This window comes from Dermacentor albipictus, unplaced genomic scaffold, assembly GCF_038994185.2.
Source record: "Dermacentor albipictus isolate Rhodes 1998 colony unplaced genomic scaffold, USDA_Dalb.pri_finalv2 scaffold_11, whole genome shotgun sequence".
Taxonomy (NCBI): Eukaryota; Metazoa; Arthropoda; class Arachnida; order Ixodida; family Ixodidae; genus Dermacentor; species Dermacentor albipictus.
The window spans coordinates 2,508,793-2,532,809 of NW_027225565.1; the positions used below are offsets into that span (position 1 = coordinate 2,508,793).

The window sequence follows — 24,017 nt, forward strand, 5'->3', positions numbered from 1 at the left end:
ATTTTTTTACTTCTGCCGAGACTTGCTCACGAATGACGAGTGGTGGTCGTCTCAGTTTGCTGGCCACTGGTTGAACAGATGCGCGAACTCGGACCTTGTGAGTGAAACCTTTGACAGTTCCTAGCTGCTTTTCAAACAAGTGCTCGAACTCGGAACGTAATTCAGGAGGGAGCACAGGAGTTTCTTGCGTCGTTAGCAGACACCTGAGAGGTGACCCTTGAATCTTCATATCCAGAGCCGCGATGCCATCTAAACCAAGAATGGTTGTTCCTCCCGACACAACGTACAGAAGGACAGAAGTGCATCGGCCATGAAATGAAACTGGAGCAAGGAAACATCCTTTTATAGGGATTGCTGACTTAGAATAATCGAGGAGCTGGACGGACGTTGATGTCAGGGGAAATACAGCATCGAAATGGCGTCGGTAAAGCTCTTCGGCTAGGATTGAAACTGATGATCCAGTGTCAATCAGGAACGACACGGAAATTCCTTCAATTTCCAAAACTGCATAAATTCCTTTCTTACGACTCCAGATGTGACAAACACTTATGTGATCGTCCGTGTCAGCTGTATCTGCGTCGCCTTCCGTGACATGCTGAATTTTCTTTTCAGACTTTCGGGAAGACTTGCACAACTTTTCCAGATGGCCAGTCTTTCCACATCTGCGACACTTAAGTGTCTTAGCTTTGCAGTGAGGGCTATTACCCAGATGTCCAAAGAACCACAACGATAACATTCTTGCTCTTTCAGAGCTCGACGACTTTCAGTTGGCGTCATATAGCATGTGCACGTGCCACAGTGCTTTTCTCTCATATTTGAAGTGTTTGTGTTTTTAACGTGATGCACTTGTGCTTCATGTCGTGCAAGTTCTCTCGCTTCTCTAGTCGCCTGATCATGCTGTCTCGCAATGGTGAGGGCCCGGGAAAGCGTAAGAGACTCTTCCAGTAAAAGACGTTCACGCAAGTATTCGCTAGTAGTTTTTTCTATAAGCTGGTCGCGCATCATGTCGTCCGCCAAGTCACCGAAGTTGCACGCTGCTACAAGACCTCGTAGCGCGGTGACGTAATCGAGCGCAGTCTCACCTGGGGCTTGTGCACGTCGACGGAAACGGTGACGCGCTGCGGTGACATTGACAGAGCTCTTGTAGTGACTTTCAAGTGTCGCAACAGCGCAGTCGAACTCATCTGGGGCAGGAGTCGTCAACGGCCCTCCGGTGGCGCTCGAAGCCAAAAAGCGCGGGTCGTCCTCCGACGTGAGGGTCTAGAAGATGCGTTGGCCTTCCAAGCCCAAGCAATTGAGCAGAATCGCCTTCCGACGCATGGCAGGTAGGTCGGAGGCGCCCGACGCCACCATGTAGTTCCTGAACGCTTGAATCCATTGCTCCCATGGGATGACTGGGTCTCCAGGTGATGACAGGAACGGGGGTGGCGGTTGTAGCCCCGAAATACTCATCGTCGAGGACGATATGCAGCAATCGACGGCACAGATGAAGGGCAAGCCGGTAGCACATGGGTTGTTAAATCCTCGTCGCCAATTATGTTATATCGTGCATATTAAATCAGTACGACAGGAATGGAGACATTACTCATCCTCTGCAGATGATGATGATGATGATAGCCTCATATTATGGCTCATACCCACACTGGGGGATTGGCCAAGAATTGCGTGCTGAAGCGTTCACCTATTTTTTTGAAGTGCCACTTATTCGATGTTAAAAAAATATATATATAACGAAAGAGAGATAAGAAAACATACAAAAACCAATAAAATAAAAGACAAAAGTTGAAAATTTATTCGTTTTGTTGACGTTATGTAACTGCAAACGGCATCAAATACGTCCCTGAGGCTGACCCCTATAACTGACGCACCGAAAGATAGTATGGTTTCTGGTGATAACATTAACCCTAATTTTGCCAACGGAAGTTCTAGATGTCTTTTTCTTAACAATTTGTATCGTCGACATGCCAAAAAATAATGATCTAGTGATTCTGTTTCTTGACAGTATGGACACAGAGGTGATAGCGTCAGACCAGTCCTGTGTAAATATAGGTTTAATGGAGGGACACGGCAGCGTAATCTCGTGACCGCTACTTCTGATTGTCTTGATGGGCACCACTGGATTTTCCACGGAAATTTGAGGTGCTGATATTCTGTCCATGTTGTTATTGATTCACTGACATCTCTATGAATTGAATATTTTCTATATCTGATTGCTGTTATGTGGGCTACCAAAGGAAGAACCTGCATTATTGGTCCACTCAGGGATGCTCGCGCTAATGCATCTGCCATTTCATTTAAATGTAAGCCACAATGTCCAGGTACCCATAATAGTTTTAGAGAATTCAACTGCGGAGGAACTAATGTTAGAAACGTCTTTATTGATGGCGAATTGGGTGAAGCCGTAAGCGAAGTACAGACCGAAAGGGAATCTGTTATTATAACCGCACTTATTGAGTTCGACGGTAGTTTCCGAAGCGCTAATAGAATTGCTAAAAGCTCGGCTTCAAAAACAGGTGTGAAGTCTGGCAGTCTCAGGGAGAATGACCAGCCAAGCGGAAGCGAGAAGTTGCCTACGCCCGCCTTTTCGTTGTTCACTGAAGCGTCCGTAGCTATTATGTTATTTGTTTGCACGTGTGCTAGGTAATCTTGCAACAGGTTATTTAAAAAAGTGGCTGATTGAAACTTAGAGTTTGGGGGGAAAATGTCATCAAAATCTATCTTAATATTCTGATGTGATTCGGTTGACGGAATTACCTCTCGAATGTTCACATTCAGGCTATCTAATTGTTTTTGAACAAATATGATCTGTGGAGTGTGAAATCAAGGCCAATGAGCAAGGAAGAAGGAATTTGGGTCATTAATGAATGCGTATTCAGATCGTCTAAGCGGCAAGCTGTAAAATTTCAGGAATGCTTGAACTGTTAAAATGCGGAATCTGCAGGGCAATGTTGGAAGGCGCGCTTCTTGGTAGATAACATTAATAGCCACAAACCTGGGGAGTCCCAGACACAGGCGTAGGGCCTCACGCTCCAAAAGAACCAGAGGCTTTATTTTATAAGCTGGGTCGCCTGAGAACAAGACACACCCAAATTCCAATATGGGGCGCACATACATTTTATAAATCATCAACAATGTATCCCTACGTAGTCCATATTTCCGGTTACTCATTCTGCGCAGAATACCTAAAGCACGTTGTGCCTTACCTGCTACACTCTCTATGTGTGGACTCCAGTTGAGTTTTCCTTTATATGTGATTCCCAAATATTTTAGAGACTCAACCTGTGGAATGGGTTTTTGCTTATAAGTTATAGAAATTGAAACCGGATCTATGACCGAGAACACTAAAATGGCGCTTTTGCTTACGTTTAATGACATACAAATTGTCTGAAGCCATACTTCTAGCATGCTCATGTATCTTTGTAATTTTTGGTATAATGTGTTAATGTCTGTGTCGGCAGCAAAAAATGCAATGTCATCGGCATACACGTAAACGTGCACGTCCTGACAAGTGGGGATAGAGCTCATTAATATATTAAATATTAGTGGGGATAGGACAGATCCTTGGGGAACTCCGCGGGTTTGTCTGAATTTAGACGAAGAGCATCCGTCCTTGAAGCAATAAAATTCTCTTGATCGCAAAAATTCTGCCACCCACGCGGTTATATAATTGGGGAAATTACGACGCTGCAGAATATCAAGTAGAATTGAATGTTCGACACTGTCATATGCTTTAGCTATATCTAATTTCATCAAAGCAGAATATTCTCTCCTTTTCCGAGCAAGTTGGATGCGGCTCTCTAAATCAGCATGGGCACACCATATTGAGCAATTAGCTCTAAAGCCTATTTGATTTGGACTTAATATTAAATTATCCGTCATCCAGATAGTAATTCGGCAGTGTAATACCCTCTCTATGACTTTGACCATATTAGAAGTAAGAGAAATGGGTCTGATGTTTTCTATGTTATACCCTAGTCCTTGTGTTTTAGGTATCGGGATTACTTTAGCTACTTTCCAATCGTTAGGTATCCAGGCTTTGTGTAAGGAATAGTTTATAACGTTTAGAAGGTCTCCAGGAGATAGATCAAATAAAATTTTTATCATGTGCACGGTAATTCCATCAGGACCAGGGGCTGACAAAGGTAAGTTTCGAATCACTTGGGATAATTCAGGCAATGTAACTTCAGTATACACTAAGGATGGGGCTACTTTTTGCAACTTGTACGACATCGATGACGTGAATCTACTCTCCAAGCCTTTAGCCAGGAGTTCAAGAGATTTTCTCATTTCATCGGGAGACAGATTGACATAATCAATATTAGCTGGCGATGGCAGAATTTTTCGATATCTCATATATCTAAACAACGATTTTTTTTTAGATTTAGAAAGAAAATCGTAGTGTTTCCTATCATAATCCTCTTTAGCTTTAGCAACTGTACGTTTAAAGACTGCAGCTTGAAACTTGTAATCAAACCAATTTTTGGGGCACTGGTTGTAGAGGAGCTGCTTCCAAGCCGCCTGTCGGCGTCGGTGGTCTCGCGTGCAGTCTGTATTCCACCAAGGGTTGTAAGATGTTTGCTTTGCAGATGTAACACTGAATTCAGCCTTTTTGTATGTTCTTTTAATTACCGCACAAAGTTTCATAGCCTTGGTGTCTTCCTGCTCTTCAGAATGAGAAGCCAAATGTACCATAAGATCGGATTTAAATTTAACATAATCTACAAATACGCGTACCTGGGAGCACGCTGGCATAATCGGGCAAGCGATTTCAACCATTATTGGAAAGTGGTCACTGTTGGTTGCACAGTCCAAAGCTGTCCAGGATGAGTTAGTGAAGGACGAACTTACGAAACTTAAATCCAATGCTGAGCGGGACTGTTTACAAATATATGTAGGAATTCTAGAGTTCAGACAACACAGATTATTATCTATTGTCCAATCCCACAAGCGTTTGCCACATTGGTCAGTTCGAAAGCCCCAGCATGTGTGATGGGAGTTGAAATCTCCAACCAGAATTTTATCCTTACACGATGAAGTCACTGCTGAATTCAAACATCGAGTGTTCTGTACACCCGCAGGAAAGTATGCGTTTACTAAGGAGAAAGGTAGACACCCTGGTATAGTTATATCTAATGCGAGAATTTCACTTTCGGGGGACATATGTTTATATGAAATCTTTGCTTTAAGGCTAATTCTGTTATTGATAAAGAAAGCTAAACCTCCGCCCTTCGATGGACGGTCCAGTCGGAAAGATCGATAGTTCGTCAACTGAAAACTTTGATGTACTGAAAGCCATGTTTCCTGCAAAGCAATGATATCCGGGGAGAATTTCGATGATAGATACAATAAATCTGTTGCTGCTGAGTAAATTGATCGGCAATTCCAATGAATAATCTTGAGGAGACCTATGGTTGCGTAAGTATGGACTCAGTAACTGCCTTATCTAAAATGTTTTCCTTTAAAGAATCTTCCTTGATAAGGCTGTCTTTCTGATACTTTTTTGTCTTTGCCTGAGTTAGAGTCGTAGCCTTTTTAGACAAAGGGGACCTACATCGTTTTAACGACCGAGGATCCATGTCCATTTCCTCTGCGCCCTCTGTATTATCGTTGGAGCCTGTACATTGGGTCTGGTTAACATCGACTGGTGGGATTACAATTTGGGCATCTTGCGACGAGTAATTGGCGGTTACTTCCTCGTTTGCAGTAGGTAGACACTCAGCAGTTCGCGAAGTTATACCAACTGCTGTTGTTGCTGCGAATATCTGCGCCATCTGGCTAGTGAGAATTTGTGTCAGGGACTCACAAAGGTTTCCAGCTAGGCGCTCCATAGATTTTTCCATTGCCCTTTCGATGGCATTAGCAATAGAAAATGAAAGAGCCGCATCCGTTGCTGTCACCTGGCGTGCTGTGACGCCGGCGTATCCCTGTGTCCTAGAATGAATTTCCGCTACCGCTTCTCTACGCGAACAACGTCTTCGTTCAATGATTTCCAGAATCTGAATCTCCCGTGCCTTTGCTGAGCAAGTAGAATAATCTGCAGGGTGCGCGTCATTGCAAAGGCAGCACCTTTCTTCCTTGCTTTTGCATTCGCTTGCATTGTGTTCTTCACCACAAATTCGGCATCTGGAAGCAGATCTACATCCTTTTAACGTGTGTCCGTAGCGCGAGCATTTCACACATTGGAGGGGACAAGGGGACAGAGGTTCCACTCTGTAGATTAGAGGCCATGCCTTTATCTCTGAGGGTCGAAGTGTCCCTGCAAATGTGGCTATGATCGACTCAGTAGGGATCCTGTTTTTCTCGACCACACGTCCACACCGATAAACTGAAATTACACCCGCGGGTGAAAGCATCTCTAATACCTCTGTCGGTGTCATGTTCACGTCGACGCCGCGGACAAGCCCTTTCACACATGCCAAATGGGGGGGAATAAATGCGCTCACCGGATTGGCGGCAAACAGCGAACACTTTAACAGGTCTTGTACACAGGACTGGTCTGCCGAAAAGCAGAGGACTCCACCTCTGCCAAACTGGCGGACCTCAGAGATGGTCTGGAAATGGGCCGTCGCCGAGCGCAATTCCGCCTGAATCGCTTTCGGATTCTTCATCCGTATGACTCCGTTATTGGTTGGGACAAGAGCCACAGGAACTGATGAGATGCCGTTGCGTAGAAACAGATCCACAGGTAACTCCTGCGGAGGAATAGAAGCGGACCAGGGGGAGGCCCCTGGCCCTGGTGAAGAAAAGGACATCTGCGTGGTCTTATTAGCTAAATAATAATAGGACTAGCAAAACTGATGAGAAGCGATAAAAGAGAAAAAAAAACAGCTATGCAATTCTAGGCCAAGACCCTGCGAGGCAAGAGCAGTTCCACTCGGACGACGGAAGCAGCAGACTTGACGCTCACACAGCCACCGTTCGAGCTTTCGTTCTTTTTCCTCTCATTTGGGCGGCTCCAAGCGCGCGCCTTCTCACCCTACGGTAGAGAGCAGTGATCGTTAGTTTTGATTCTTTCAAGCAGTGGAATTTTTCCTACAGTAGTGACCCGAGCCATGGTCACATCGGTGACTGTGTCTTAACGGCGGAGTGAGCGTGAAATTCAAAGAGCTAGGTTTGTTTTGACAACTTTTCTTGATGCCATTGGGTTATCCTTTTTTAACAAATAAATTATACCTCTGTCCCATTGCAGCTATACATAGCGAACCATTTTCTGCGTTCTACTGTACGACGCTCAGTGAAATCGGGTGCTGAAGGCAAGGCTAACCAACCTCTTTTTGCAAAGAAGACAGAGAGGAAAGTCCTTGCACATGCGCGTTCGGGACGTTGAATTTCGAACGCGCATAACTTTTTTGGTGGCGCCACCTCGTAGCGGCACACGTTAGTACGCTTCAGAATTCTGAATTTCAAACGCTCGCTCGCTCGGACGACTCGTACCCCGTGACTGTCCATTCATCAGATATTTTTTGATCGCACTGCTCCAGCTGAGGTGGACGGAAGGCTTGAATGAACGAAGACTCGCGATTCAATTCTGTTAAGTCGGTGGGTTTAGGAGGAGCAGGAAAGAAACGGGGAATGCAGAGATGTTAACGAGAAGAGCGTCTGGTTGGCTGCGCTACCCTGGAGGACGGGAAAAACAGAATAGAAAGATAGAATGGAGAGATCGAGTGAGAGAGGAAGGAGAGACGGCGGCGAATTCTCGCACGCGTGCCTACGAAACCACTAAGTGAAAGGCGTTCAAACATGTCAAAGACAAATTTGACAAGCCTGTGGAAGCACTTTTTGTTTCTTGACGGGTAGTTTCATGGAGTGCAATAAGAACTAACCGGAAGCCTAAATTTCGAAATCTGCTCTTGACTGGGGCAGTATTTTGGATTATGAGTGCTTTAATGCGCGTAATGGACCATTCGCTGGAAACGATTGTGGTGATTTAGACAGATATTTTAAGAAATATTCAATAATTGCAGAATAAACTAGCCCACGAGGAAAAAAAATGTTTAGGTAGCACCAGCAAATACAATATGCACGCATGGTACATACAGTCACCCGTACTGTATGGTACATACATACAGTACGGGTGACAATGTACAATGACTGTACATTGACTGTACATCAATGTACAATGAGCAAAGGAGGTACGGAAGGTAGATAAAAAGCTATAGCCGTTGTTCAATGGAGAACCACCATTTTTATGCACCAGCCCATTTTTATTATTCTGTCAGTTTCCTTCTTATGATGAGGGTCCTCTGTGAGTAATTGAGCTAGGTAACCGTACTCCTTCACAGACTTCACAGAAGTCTGTGAAGGTAACTGTGCTAGGTAACCGCACTCCTTCACAGAAGTGCTGACTTTGTCTTCTGTATCATATCATAATCTCCAACCTCAGTTTTACACTCTCTCTGTCAACGTCCTAAATTATTTGTTGCAATTCTTCCTCAGTGTTCCTGAACAGGAAAATGTCATCGCGAGAGAGAGAAAGAAGTTTAATGATACGAAATGCCGAGAGGTCGGCCTGAGGTATATTCCTCTAGCCAACTACTCGGCATTGGGGGAAGGGGAAGTGGGAAAGAAAGAGGGAAGAAAGAGGTGCATGATGGGTGACGATGACGATAGAAGGAAGATGTAGAACATATGGCAAGCAATTTGGCATGCTCAAAGTCTGCAGTCCAGGCCCGTAATTTTTAAAAAGTTCAGTAATGCCTTGATGGCCTTGAAACTCGACTGAGCGTCTGGCCAAGAGCCTAAAATAACATCCTCCGACAACGGTGCGCTGTCGAGACGCGTAAGGTCCTTGACAAACCTATCACGCTCTTCCACAAACTAAGGACAGTCACAAAGCACGTGACCTATAATCTCAGTCACATGGCACACCTCACAGTGTGGAGACTCGGTGCGTCGCATGAGGTGCACGTATCCGCGCGTAAACGCTACCCCCAGCCTTAGTCTGTGCAGAAGACTGGCATAGCTTCGTTGAATTTTTGGTGGTAGCCTAAGATTCATGGTGGGGTCCAATCTCTGGAGTCGTCTGTGGCGATTATCCGGATTGTCCCAGTGCTTTGCTGTCTATTTTCGGATGACACTGGAGAGGACACAGTTGGCGTCCGCTCTTGAAAAAGGAATTGAAAGCAGTGACTCTCGTTCTTCGAGTGCTTTCTTCGCTTCGGCGCCGGCCAGTTCGTTGCCCTGCATACCACAGGGACTAGGGATCCACTGAAATGTGATGTGGTGGCCGTTTTCTTGCGCTAAAGTGTAGAGCTCGGCAGTTTGAAGAGCCAACACTCTATAAGCGCTTTCTTTCAACACCACTCTAAGTAGTTGAAGAGCCGATTTTGCGTCACTGAAAACTGTCCATATTTGAGGAGGCTGTCGCACGATGTATTGAACGGCCTCTCTTATTGCCACTAATTCCGTACTGTCATCGCACTTGCCATTGATCCTTGCTCCTAAGTCTTCCCAGTTTAACAGCTTGAATACTCCTTCCAAGCATGCAGTGAATAGCATCGGATAGATTGTGTCTCCTTGTATGAACCCTTTCTTTAGAGGTATTTTCCTACTTATGGAGAATTAAGGTTGCTGTGGATGCTCTGTAGATATTTTCTAAGGTATTAACGTAAGCCTCTTGTACTTGATGATTACCTGATGTCTGTTTCACTGTTGGCATCTCTACTGACTCAAATGCCTTTTCGTATTCTATGAACGCCATATAGAGAGACTGGTTGTAGTTTGCTAATTTCTCTATTACCTGATTGATGACGGATGTGATCCATTGTAGAGTATCCCTTCCTGAAGCCAGCCTGTTGTCTTGGTTGACTGAAGTCCAGTGTTGCCTTTATTCTGTTGGAAATTACCTTGGTGAATATTTTACACAGTACTGTAAGTAAGCTAATGGGCCTAAATTTTCGAATTCTTTAACGTCTCCCTTTTTGTAGATAAGTATAGTGTTGACATTCTTCCAGTTCTCTGGGTTCCTTGAAGTCGTGGAACAGTTCGTATAAAGAGCCGGCAGCTTTTCAAGCATTATGTTTCCTCCACCTTTAAGTCGACGGTGACTCCATCTTCTCCTGCCGCTTTTTCCCATTCCTACTACTACTTTTCCCAGGCCCTACTAACTTCATCGCTATTTACAGAAGGAGCCTCTATAAACCGTTCATTTTTACTTTGAATTAAGTATCATGGCTGCTCAGGGTACTGCACAGGTCAGTATAGAATTATTCTGCTGATTTAACTACGTCTTTGAATTTGCTGATGGCGTTACCCTGCTTTTATATTGAAATAAATATTAGAAAGTTTGGCGGCTATAAAGCCGCCGAACTCTCCTAATATTGGCACCGGCTACTTCTTGTCACTTCGCAAAGGAAACAAATTTGTGTAAAAAGGGAAAATAGCGACACAATATATGGCACTCACTAGAACATTTGATGAATAAAAAATATACAGTCCAGCAGTACGTGAGTTGCAAAGTTATGTGCATTAGTTCAGTCCACGTACGCATATATAAAGTGAGATATTCTGAAGAGCCAAAACACACACCACATTTAATGCACTGCAAGTACAGAACAGAATTATACATATTGCGTAAAAGTTGCGATCACCTCATAAACCGATTATGAACAATGAACAACGTTTCTGTTCCTCATTTAGCGTCTGCGGATCATCTGGTACTTAATATTTTCCAGAAATGTTGGTGTCGTCGAAAAAGTTTTTCAGAGCAAGAAGCGCTCTTTTGAAGGCCCGCAGTTGGCCGTAGGCCAAGTATCTTTTTTAGAGTGAATGGTCTTCTGTGTAATATCAACCAATTTGCTTGTAGTACCCTTCTTTGTGGATCGTATTTCGTGCACTCGAGGAGAAGATGATGCACATCTTCGTCTGGATGGCCACAAGAACACTACGGACTAGAGACACGCTTTATCCTGTACAAGAAGTGTTTCGTAAATGCAGTACCAAGACGCAGGTGGTGTACCAATGTTTCAAATTTTCTGTTGTCTCTTAGAGTTTCCGGCATTGATAAGTTTATACGTGTGTCTATGAAGTATAAGTCCGAGTTTTTAGTTTGCTGATAAAACCAGGTAGTTTAGCTGGGGCGACAAGAAATCTGTCTTAGGAGCAGACGGACTTCACTACGCAATAGGATATGATGGGTTCTCTCTCCATTATTGTGCGCCCGATTCGCAGCTGCATCCGCTGCAGTATTACCAGGAATATTGCAGTGCCCAGATATCCACTGAAATGCAATTACGTGGTTCATTGCGCTTGATTTTGTAAGTTCTTCGAGTGTCTCATACAACAGCAAAGTGTTCAGAGAATTTTTCTTATTGCTCTGTAGTAATGTAGGATTACACGTTTTTGCGAATGTTTTTCTGACTTTATGAAACGCAAAGCACACAGGCTTGCAAACAGTTTTGCCACGGTAGAAGATGTGGAATGACAAAGACGCTAAATGTGGAATGACGAATGCTGAAGTCGAGGAATATGTATGACACACTGCTTCCTCAGTCTTTCTCACGTTGTAATTTCGAATATCCCTTATCTTATTATATTCTATCTGATATCTTAGGTTGGACACTTTCATTTTTTGTCGTTTCTTTATTAGGTCCTTTGCTACTTGCACACCAAATATTTTAGTACCCTTATGGGTGTTAAAAAAGGTGTTTTCTGCATTTACACCCATGTCTATACCCTTCCCGTACCGTTTTCTGCCAAAACACCCTATACAGGGTGTACACAACACATAAGGTGTGGCTTTGCTCGAAGAAGGGTGTTAAATCGAAGACTGAAGGGTGTTGAACGCATTGATACCTAAATCTGTGTAACGTGTACACCTCCGTGCATTGAGGAACGTCTCCATGTATTGCATTTTAAATGCAGAAGCATTTTGTCCTTTCAGGCAGAAACGCTGGCGTTCTCCGCAACCACAATCCATATGGGACCCTGCTCATGCCGATATTGCCATTTCCTTTGAAAGCATTCAGCAAGCATTCAGAACCGCGCCGATGGTTTTATTGTCTCGAATTATTCACGTCTTTCTAGCGTCACGTCCATGAAACCTGACCTTTGGTTTGGTCGCAAGTACTTTCGTCTTTGTCTTTTTCATAGAATATGCATCAATAGAAAATTGACGTGTCACTCTTCCGTTTTGCCAAGAACAACCTCTAAATGGAACCGCCTTTCCGCCTCCACAATCTCAATTTGTGACACCACTAATTCAAGATCGCCGTTCAAAGTGTCTTACAGCTTTTCTATTCTTGCCCTGCACTGCAAATATTGCATATTTTCACCACGTCTTTCTGTTGTGCCTACTAGTCCTTGAAGATATGTATAATAAATAAATGAATAAAATGTGCCGTCATCACCGTCTTGTATGACGTCAGTAGTGATACCAAAAAGTAGTAAATAGAACGTAAATTATGAGCAATTATGGGTAATCAGTGAGGAATAATGTGAGTTAGGGTGTGAGCGTGGAGCTTATGCAGACAAAAGCTAAGGAGCTTGCAAGAAAAGAAGGGCTACCGCGCTCCGCCTTTAAATCAAGTAAGCACTGGATTTATCGCTACATGTGCCGTGCTGAAGTTTCCTTACGCCGTCGGACTTTGATTTCGCAAAAGGTGCCCCAATCGTTCGAAGAGCTGCGTGTGGCTTTAAAGGGCTACGTTAACTCGCTGCACCAGTCCAAGAACTTCCAGGTAGCGCAAGTCGGCAATGCTGACCAAACGCTGGATTATCTGGACATGACATCGCCTCTAATCGTGCTCGAAAAGGGCTCCAAACAAGTTCATGTCCGGTCCACTGGCAACGAGGAAGCGCGAGTCACCGTCATGTTGTCGGACACTGCAGACGGACTCAAGCTCCCGCCCTATGTCGTCATCAAGCGCAAGAGAGTGCCTAAAGGTGAGCTGTCGCCAAAAAATATGGTCCTGAGATGGATGAACGAGAATCTTGTGCTCGACTGGATAAAGTCCATCCGGTGTAGGCGGACCGGCGCGCTGTTGTCGTTTCCGTTCGACCTCGTGCTTTACATATTTCGTTGCCGCTTGGCCGACTCAGTGAAGAGGCTGTAGCGTGAATTTGGCGATGAAATCCACGTTATCCCGGGTGCGATGACGTCTCAGCTGTATCCTTCAGGTGTTTGCGTGAACAAACCGTTCAAGGACGTGGTCAAGCGGTGTTTTGCAGACTGGATGCGCTCAGGTGAGCCTGCAGTGACGCCGAGCTGGCGGTTGAAGCGGGATTCGCCAGCCACGCTATACAAGTGGATTGTGGACGGATGGGTCTGCATACCATAGGACCTTGTGCGTCGCGCATTCAAGAAGTGCGGCATCTCGAACGCGCTCGATGGCACAGAGGATGGCACATGGGGTCGATTCTTTCTTTGGCCGGTTACGATGAGTGCGTCCTCAGCGAGGTGAAGAAAATTCAGGCTAAATCAGCCTTCCACAAAGAAAGCAGCATAATCAGATGAGAATTTCCAACATGTGCAGTTCTCCCGCGTTTCTCTGTGTCCATCAAGCCACTGTGCCGTTTTTCTCACCAATCGTACCGAATGAATATGTGCCACCGTAAGTACCACAGGAACGCATCGCCTTAAATGCCAAAACCATAATGGAATTCTCAAATGCACAAAATACTCTGAAAGTGATTTGTCCATGCTATTCGTGACACGTCTCCCATTGCAGGTTGTTGTTATGAGCTCCACTTCTTTGTAAACGTTGTAAACGTTGTAAGCTTTGTAAACGTTGCTTACCCTGCAGCATCTTCCATCTTCCAAATTATACTGTGATTGTCAATATATCCTCATATACCGTGTACAATAATGTGCGTTGTATAATAAGTACAAACATGCAAATGCTACGTAGCTGTACAGAACCAAGGTAATGGTTGCCGTCGCTTGGGGATACTCAGATTATTTCTTGCATTCCGCCTAATTAGTCTTAATTAACTAACCAACTTCTGAATTATTACAATTGGAGGAAAAGTGTATTGCGGCATATTGCTTAAGTTGAATGATAGGAATATCATGACACTCCGTGTAGTAACCACTACATATTTCCTAAGGAGTTAGTGAACTCGCAAAATAGCCGCCCGACAGACCGCTCGAGGCGCTTTGCGTGTATTCGCAAGCTTGTTTCATACTCGGAAAACCAATCTCACATAGCATGTAACAATCTCATTGAGCTGCATCGGGAGTTTTCCACGCTGCTCTAGAGTGTTCTCACTTACACTTTCATTAAATTATAATGTTTGAGTAGATGATTAATTAATGAAGACTCATTAAGTAATGAGACGGAATGAAAAGAAACACTAATAATCTGAGTATCTCCCAGTGACGGAAAACAATACTGACTCGCTTCTTTGCAGCTACGCGGCATTCGCATACTTTTAAAGCTCCGGCTCAGGTTAGCCAAGATGCCCTGTAGTTAAATTTAATAGAAATTGTGGGGCTTTACCTGCCAAAACCAATATATGATTATGAGGCACGCCATAGTGGAGGTCTCCGAAAATATTGAGCACCTGGGGTTCTTTAACGTGCGCCTAAATTTAAGTGCACGGGTGTTTTCGCATTCCAACGAAATGCGGCCGCCGTGGTCGGGATTAGATTCCGCGACCTCGTGCTCAGTAGCCCAACACCATAGCCACTGAGCAACCAGGGCGGGTGCCCTGTAGTTCACTCGTAATGAATTGAGTATGAGAAAATTCGTGCCGCTCTGCGGTTTTTTCTTCGCCGGCTCATTAGGATAACTTCCTTTGAATAACCGCGGCTGCTCGTAATCAAACAGTGGGTCTGTAACTCTCGCTTAGAGCAACGCAAAACACACGAGTAAGAGGTACGCTAATATTGTTGAACTACGCAAAGGCACGACTAATGAGGAAACGCAGTCATCCTGTCGAGTGTCGCACTTTATGACTGCATAACACGAGGCGAACGCCAGGGCACAAGCTTGTCACTAGCGCCACACACACCACTCCACAGTTCGACGACCACTCTTCCCCAAGCTGCCTCGGTTCGGCTTTAGGGCACCCCGAGCCATGCCTTAATTACTCTTATACGGTAGAACGGGTCGTCTCGGTCTCTTTCGTTGTACTGGGCACACGGGCTCGTCTTGCGGTTCCTGAAGTCCCCGAGGTGGGCGTTGAGGAGCAGCAGGGAGATGCCCGGCCGCAGGAAGGTGGAATTCTCGGCCAACTTTTTGATCTGCACGTGCAAGCAGAAAGGCGGTTTTTTTTCTTTTATTTACGGGTCGAGCTCACTTCTGGAGCACAGCTTGCGCGCGTCTCAGTCAATTTGGAAGATGCGGCGGACAGGTTTTCACAGTGTACCGACAAAAGGGTTTCTGCAACGTTTCTACACAAAAGAAGAACAAAGAAAATGATACTAATTGAGCACAGGTCCGCAAAGCGCCGAAAAGTACCTCGTATTTTTCAGAAACAAAAAATTCATTTCTGCGGAAGAAGAATTTGCCCTGATAAAGGGATGGAACCCGCAAACAAGGCCTTTCTGTGTAGGTTGCCCTGAGTTCTATCTACGCAGCACCTCAGCTGACTGCCGGTCACTTTTTTTAAGAAGTGCAATTTTCGGGCGAGCAGGTAGCAGTCCATAATTAATATTTGCTGCGCGCTAACTGAATGACGAAGGACAGGGTTTTTGACGAACACAAGCGAACAGTTGACAGTTGCGCTTGTGTTCGTGAAATCCCTGGCCTTTTATTATGGTGAAATATTCAGTACCTTAAATATAGCCCGAACCCACAAATAAGACACGGCCCTGAGTTCCTCAGAAATAAAGCGTGCGATCATTTCTTTTTTCATTGTGACGCCCACACGCATGTCCTTTGTTACATCGCGTTATACTCGGGTCGAATACAGTTGTCCCATTTTATAAAATTCGCTCCCATAATAACGCAGAAGTGATCAGGCAGGTTTAACAAACCTCAAGTTTTCGTCTCGTGTGTACAGACTCCGGCCTTTCGTGCGTGACATGACGCCTGGAAAAAGCGCTCTGAAAATTCGTCATCCAATTAAGGTTGCAAAGTAGCTGCGCCCGATGTAATGCAAATAAATATAAACAATTGCCGCGTTCAATAAACTGAGAACGGTTCAGCGGCAAGAGAAACGAGACATCGCGACGTTTATGCGGCCGTTATTTCGTCACAAACATGAGGAACAGATTTTAACCTTCTGGCCTTTCTGCTAATAAGCTGAAGTACTCCCGCCTACGTAAATGCAGGTTGAGTTAAAACGCTAGCATTCTTAGTGCTGGAATAGAAACTGCGATTTTCCATATTGCACTGCCAACGATTTTATGTTCCAAGCAGAATTCACGCGCATCTTCAGGTCTGCCTTGCAAACGGTGTCATCAAATTGTGTCGTCTTGCTCGTCGATAATTCAGGTGAGAGTTGGTGAACCCGCATGTGGCGCCATCTGGCAGACAGTCGAGGAAACGACTACTTTCGCCTCCGACGTTGGTCTCGGAGGCGCACGTGACAACAAAGGTTGCACAAATCGTTTCCAGCACTTACAATACCAAAATAGAACTTGCTATTGTGAGTAAAGGTGTCCTGTTAGGCGAGAAACCAGAGGCAGGTAAATAAGAACTAAAGTTGATACCCTCATCAAATATGACGTCGAATGGTAGTGGCACAGATACACCTCAATTATACAAAACCACGACAGGGGACGCCGTCAGAGGGACAGAGACCTTCGCACGCATGGCGAAATGTGGGTTTGTGCACGAATTTTAGCGATGTTCAGGTCAGTCCTTGGATCCAGCCGTTCCTGTACTCGGTCATGTATGTGCCTCGCAGGCGCGTCACTAGACGCCTAATTAATATAAAACTGCCGCGTCGGGACCTGAAGGCTACAATGGAAGCTGCATTACATCGCTGGCACGTGCACCACAATAGTGCTTCCGATATCATTTAAGTTTGTCACCCGAAGGGAAGATCAATCGAATCTTCGATTCTTCAAGCGGACAGCCTTAAGGAGCTCGTGTCGCATGAATGCCGGCGTTGGTGGCGTTATGACGTGAAAATCCTGATTGATCGATAGGGTCGTGAATGCGAGTCGCGTGGATTCGTTCTAGGGAACGCGACCGGTGATGTTTACGCAAATGCATGGCCACCTGTGTAAAGCAGGAACAGGGAGCAGTATAAACCAGCCAAGGGGCCGCCGAGTTAGTCTCCGCGTGGCGACGCGATAATTTGACACTATAGGACTCGTCGGTCCGGAGCAGTGGACCGATGGAAACTTTCCATTCGTCGGCCCAGGAGTCTGCCAAGCGGCGTTGCCATCCTGAAATTACAGTTCGTCTGTGGGGAATGGATATACCGATCTAGTGCAGGCTGGGCCCGCTCGGCCGCCGAGAGAAAACACGTGTGCGATGGGTGCGGTGGCGTCTACCAGTGCGTGCTGCTCTTTTGACTCGTCTTCTTTGGTGGGTTCTGATGGAACGCGTACTCCTGCTCGGCGGGGAGGTCGGCCACGTCAGACTTAAGCGGGGAAGGCTGAGATGAAGGCTGGGTACGCTGACGTGATGCGCCATAATAGTTTCCTATAGGATTCGGAATATAGGGCGACAGAGGCGGAGGCAATGCGGAATAAGCGGGCCGGGAATCCGGAGTATCGAGCAAAGGAAGCCCAAGCCAAGCGACTGATACGCCAATCCGAGGAGCAGCAACGAGCACGAGACAGACTCAGCCGGCCTGATCAGGTTCCATTCGCGAAGGCGAAACTGAAGAGTCACCCAAGATGCTAATAAATACTATTTCAGTAGTTCCCTTCAGCATAGCCATGTGCTTGCTGCGGTTAAGCTCGGGAAGCAATGAAGCACATTTTATTCGAGTGTGAAATTATCTACCCAGCTGTCGGTTTAGGCTCCTGTGGCCTCCTTGAAGCCTTCGGGTTCCGAGATAGCAGGGATAAACATTTCCGCAAAAGAGATTTGTAAGAAGCGCTTGGATGTTCGGTGGCCAAAAAGCAGAGAGACGTAAAATAAAGGAGGTGTAAAAACACACAATTTCATGTAGTGGTTCAGAAAGTTTAATGCTGGGAATCCTTCGTGTCTGTGTGTGCTTCAAAAAGATTGGTAGTAGATTAGGCCAAATAAGAACAAGAGCTTGGTGGCGCAACCCACCACCCTGTTTGAAAGGGGTGCTCATAGCATCCATCCATCAACCATTCCATCTGCGAATGAACCGCCATGTTCTGAACGGTGGGACTTATATGAAACTTCGCTACCAGGTATATTGCATACCAAAGTACTTTGACATCGCCATCATTATCATTATCATATTTTACGTCCACTGCACGACCAAGGCCTCTCCCTGCGATCTCCAATCACCCCGGTCCTGTGCGAACCGATTCCAACTAGCGCCCGGGAATTACCTAATTTGATCACCTCGCCTAGTATTCTGCCGTCCTCGACGGCGCTTCCCTTCCGTTGGCGCCCATTCTGTAACCCTAATCTGCGCATTACATGACCTGCACGTCTCCATTTTTTTCTCTTTATCACAATTAGAATATTGATTATACCCGTTTGCTCTCTGTTTCGAACCGCTTTCTTTCTCTCTCTTGCCGTTATACCTAGCATTCTTCGTTCTATCGAAGTTTGCGCGGGCTTTAACTTGTGCTCGAGCTTCTTTGTCAGTCTCCAAGTTTCTGTCTTGTATGTCAGCACAACTGAAGGGCACTGATTGTACACCTTCCTTTTCAGTTAATGGCTAGCTTCCAGTCAGGAGCTGACAATGTCTGCCGTGTGCGATGCAACTCATTATATTCTTCTGTGAATTTCCTTCTCATGGTACGGGTTTCATGTGATTAATAGACCTAGATAAACGTACTCCTTCAGAGATTCTTGAGGCTGACGGGCGATCTTCAACTCTTGTTCCTTTGCCCGGCTCGTCATGATTATATTTGTCTTCTGCATAATAATCTTCAACCCTACTTTTACGCTCTCTCTGTTAAGGTCCTCAATCATTTGTTGTAACTCGTCTCTCGTGTTACTGAACAGATCAATGTCATTTTGAAACCGAAGGCTTCAGGATATTCGCCGTCGACCCTTGCACCTAAGCCTTCTCAGTTTGTTTGCTTGAATACTTCTTCCAAACACGCAGTGAATAGAACTGGAGACAGTGTGTCTTTGCCTTAACCCTCTCTTTATAGGCATCTTGCTACTTTTGTTGTGTTGAATTGAGGTAGCTGTGCAAACTCTGTTAATATTTTTCAAGAAATGTATGCAATCGGCCTGTACCATTAGTTGCTTAATGCCTCTATGACTGCTGCTATCTGAACTTAATCAAGTGCCTTTTCGTAATGTATGAAAGCCATATAGTGAAGCTGATTGTAGTCTGCGGATTTCTCGATGACCTGATGACATGGATATGATCGATTGCAGAGTATCCCTTCCTGAAGCCGGCGTTTTCCATTGCTTGACTAAGTCCAGTGTTGCCGTTATTCTATTGCAAGTTATCTTGATGAATATTTTGTATAATCGTCGGAGTAAGCTAACTGGCCTCTAATGTTTCATTTATATAACGTCTCCCTTTGTCTGGATCAGTATTATGCTTGCATTCTTCCAGTTTTCTAGAACCCTTGATTTCGATAGACACTTCGTGTACAGAGTCACCAGTTTTTCAATCATTATATTTCCCCCATCTTTGAATAAATCGACTGTTATGACATCATCTCCTGCCGCTTTTCCTCGTTTCATGTTTTGCAAGGCCCCTCTGACTTCATCGTTAGTTATAGGAGGAGGGTCTGCAACCTGTTCATTACTGCTTCGAATGGAGGTAACATGGCTCCTCTGGGTGCTGCACAGGTCTGTATTGAATTCTTCCGCTGCTTTTACTATACCTTCGACATTACTCATGATATTACCCTGCTTATCTTTCAGTTCACACCTCTTGGTTTGTCCTGTGCGAAGTTTCCTTCTGACTAATTTCAGGCTGTGTCCATTGGTTACGGGTTCTTCAGTATTTTATAGTTTAGGATATCACTTATTTTCGCCTTGTTGATTAATTTTGACAGTTCCACGAATTCTGTCTTATCTCTTTAGTTGGACACTTTCGTGCTTTGTCGTTTCCTTATTACGTCCTTTGTTGCTTGGCAGAGCTTGCTTACTGGTTGCCTTGGTGCCTAGCCTCCCACTTCCATTATTGCCTCTGAAGCCAGCCTCGTTACGGTTTCATTCATTACCTCTATGTCATCATCATCTCTCTTTTCTAAGGCTGCATATTCGTTTGCAAGTGCCAGTCTAAATTTGTCTGCTTTTACCCTTACTGCCTCTAAGTTGCCCTGTTTCTTCACTAATTTTGCTCTTTCTCTGTTCAAATTGAGGTGAATCCTAGCCCTCGCTAACTTATGATCACTGAAATTTACCCTACCTATCACTTCTACATCATGCGCTATGCTGAGACGGGCAGAAAGTACGAAATCAATTTCATGTTTTGTTTCATCCTTAAGGCTTTTCCAAGTACGCTTTGTGTTGCTTCGCTTAATGAAGCAGGTGTTCATCGTTCGCAGCTTATACTTTTCTGCGAACTCTACCAGCATCCCTGTTCTAGGGTTCCTAGAATCGACGCCGTTGTTGCCACTTGCTTGTTCACCAGCCTGTTTTTTCACCACTGTTGCATTGAAGTGGCCCATTACTGCAGCATACAGAGTTTGCACTTCTCTCATCCCTAATTCATCATCTCCATAAAACTGATCTTTTTCATCATCATCGAGAGTGGATGTTGGAGCACAGGTAAGCTTGTACCACCTTTAATCTATACCTCTTATTAAGTCTGACTGCGACTACTGCTACACTCTCCCAAATGCTGTGGAATTCGTCAATGTTGCCCGCTATGTCCTTATGGATTAGGAATCCTACCTTGTATTGCTTCTTATCTGGGTGACCTCTATAGCAGTGGACGTGGCCATTATTCAGCAATGTATAAGCTTCACCTGTTCTTCTAATATCACTAAAGCCGATGATATCCAAAGCAATGTCTGATATTTCCTCAAACAGTCCTGCTAAGCTATGCTTACTCGACAGAGTTCAGGTGTTAAAAGTTGACAGGTTCAGTTTTCATTGGCGGCCTGTCCGGATGCAGAGATTCTTAGTAAACTATGCTGCGTGCAATCTTATTGCCGTTCAGCCTAGCCACATGCTTGCTGCGCTAAATCTAGGGAAACAATGCAACACATTTTTTTAGGATGTGAAGTTATCTTCCCAGCCTTGGTATAGCTCCCTAATAAAGCTGTCAATCGTCTTGTAGTTCCCCATGAAGCTCTAGTGGCGATTTACTTGGTAAACATTGCAACCACATCAAATAACGGAGAAAGTATTTTTGCCCGACTGCCTCTCGACCCATATTGCTGACTTCCTTGACATTGGGAAATGAACATGGCGCATCAAGCAAACAAGAGGCACGACGAATTGTTCCCAGCCAATTTCATAGACTGCTGCTTTGGGTGAGGGGATAACAGTACGGTGAAGTATCGTGCCTGGCCAATGCACAGCAGGACTTGTCCAGCAAGTGCCCCATCTTCTGAGATGCGCTACGTGTGTGCGGCTCACACTTCGCTGTCCCTCACAACTAGCACGTGTCCGCCGGCATTTGGCCGTCGCACGCACGTCACGTGATCTGCTAGCACCTTTCGCGCTCGACAACACGTGTTCCGCAGTGCAATAACATCGCGCGGCGTTTGAATTGAGGCGCGCAACACGGGGCGCACGCGTGCAGAAATATATTCAGGGTTCGCGCTTTAGGCGTGCAGTGAACTCACCTTGTAGAAGAGAGTGTTGTTGCTCTCGAAAAGGATGACCTGCGATATAATGGTTGGTGATTGGGCCACTTCCACGCCTTGAAATCTTATGACTCGGTTGGCCTGGATGTTTCCTAGGCAAGGCTAGAAAATAAGAAGAGCGGGATAGCATATCTTTGTAACAAGAGGTAGCGCAAGAAAAAAAAAACACGATCTTCTGAGACCGCACGGCACGCGGGCACTTGTTGGCTGTTACGATTTGTTGCTGCGTACGTAGATCCTTCATACCCTCATACGTAGAACCGATAGGGGGATCAGTTCTTTCCTCTGAACGGTAAACCTTTTAGCTGCTGCATGCCCCATTTATGAATTTATTTATATGTTTACGTAGTGCTAGGTGGACCTACTAATCTTTCCGGCGTCATGCGCATCGCACTTCAACTCTCCAGCAAATGAACACAACTGTATTCGTAACTGTAAGTTCCAAATTACGGTGAACTATAAGTCGTTTACGTGCACATGCTAAAGCTTTCAAATATCATGCAACAAAGCACCGCGTATGACACGACGTCACGGACACATAGTCTAAGATTATTTACGCCCTTAAAGATGAATGGCTGTGTAAAACTGTTCTATACCTCGCTTCTTTATTTATTCACGTCGCTTCATTTGGTATCACGGGCTCAAGCAGCGGAGCAAGAACACCCTTTTTTGATGCGAAGGTGCGATTTTTAAACCAATATGCGCCCTTATTCACATTTGAGCTTGTGCACAGTTTTACCGTGCAGTATTACTACTCGGTCTAAGAATATAGCGTCTCTAAGCACGCTAATTCGGTGACACTGTGGTGGTCCTCGACATCTTTCTTTCCTCCTCTCTCGACGTGAAAACTAATTTAGATCGCAAAATTACACGACTAGTGTCGCCCACATGTATTGCCTACCTGTTGCGCAGGTGCTACCAAAGCCCCGCCTGAGGCAATTGCAAATAGCTTTCGGATTGCCAACTAACGCGTTCGCAAAATGAGCTTGGGGTCGCAAAAAATAATAGCAAAAACTCACCGCGACGTCGAAGTTGGTGACGTAGAGGCTCTTGCACGGAATGTTGACCAAATCTGACTGGACACCTTTATCTGCGGACTTTACGGTGTAGACCAGGGTGCCCAGCTCGAAGGACAGCCCCACTTTGGTGTTGGAGGGGAATTTTTTGTCTCTTGTCATGAGCGTTGTCATGCTTTTCTGCGCGCAGAATTCAGAAATAAAATAAAAATCAGTAACCAAGTAATACAGGAGGCGGTTCTTTAAATGGCACATACCAACCTGGCAACATATCTATTGCCAGGTCAGTATGGGCCAATATATATATGTATATATATGAGACAGATCGGAAATCAAGAGGCTCGATTTTGTCAACTATGGCCATATAATGCCAAGTGACAGTGAAGCCAAGGAAAGCATCGGGGAAAATAACCGTGGTTGAAGCTGCAATGTAGGACATAGGGAAAGGGAAATGAAAGTGGGCGATAAGGTAACTCGTCGGCGGTGGGAGCCGGAACCACAATCTCCGGATTTCGCGGGCGTAACTGAGCTACCGCAGCGCCGTTTTCCCATTCACTCGGGTTCAATATTACGCGTGTTTTAAATCAAGGCCTTCGATCAGTGCCTAATTTACTCCACGCTTTCCTAGATTTAACTGTCTGTTGACGTTACACGTCTGACATTTTGGCCGATGATGCGACACGATACGTGAAGTGCAGGATCAGCAAACATCGCCAAGCGATGTTCTGCATGCGCCACGATTACCATGTGACGTCACGATGGCCATGTGACTTCACGATGGCCATGTGACTTCACGATGGCTACGAATTCCGCTGGCTAGCGCACCCAGAGATACGCTTGCGTGAACACCCAAGGAAGTTAACGTGAGGACAGCCGCCGTCGTAGCAAAATTCTTAAAACGGTCTTTTTTTTAATTTTAAACGGTTACCTTTTTTCTCTGAAACATGTACAATGCCTGACTCAAATATGGACGCCTCTTTCAGCCAAGCCTACGAAATTTTCTGGCTGCAGCGAACACCAAGGGGATTTAATTTGGTGGCGGGGCTGCTTCCGGCAAGAGCTCCTTTACTGCGGCCGTCAACCACTCGTCACGCTATGCGAAATCCACCGCCTTGTCAGCCGTCGCAGCCTGTGATCTGTGTTGCTTCTTCATTTATATTCGTTTTTTGGCAGCCCTGCGCCTTGAAAACTGAGCGAAGCCGTGTTCCCACTGCGACATTTGC

General features: G+C 45.3%; 2 protein-coding genes across 3 annotated transcripts in view; one reads left to right on the forward strand and one right to left on the reverse strand.

The window, feature by feature from the left end:
• Positions 1–24,017, forward strand: part of LOC135896560 (uncharacterized) — a 208,958-nt gene that overhangs the window by 153,587 nt on the left and 31,354 nt on the right. The gene's annotated exons all lie outside the window — the stretch shown is intronic.
• Positions 14,889–24,017, reverse strand: part of LOC139051337 (uncharacterized) — a 40,546-nt gene continuing 31,417 nt past the window's right edge. The window contains exons 5-7 of the mRNA XM_070528358.1: positions 22,798–22,974; positions 21,758–21,880; positions 14,889–15,184 (exon numbers count right to left, since the gene is read on the reverse strand). Coding sequence (XP_070384459.1) covers positions 15,002–15,184; positions 21,758–21,880; positions 22,798–22,974 — 483 coding nt within the window. The 3' untranslated portion in view covers positions 14,889–15,001. The remainder of the gene's footprint in view (positions 15,185–21,757; positions 21,881–22,797; positions 22,975–24,017) is intronic.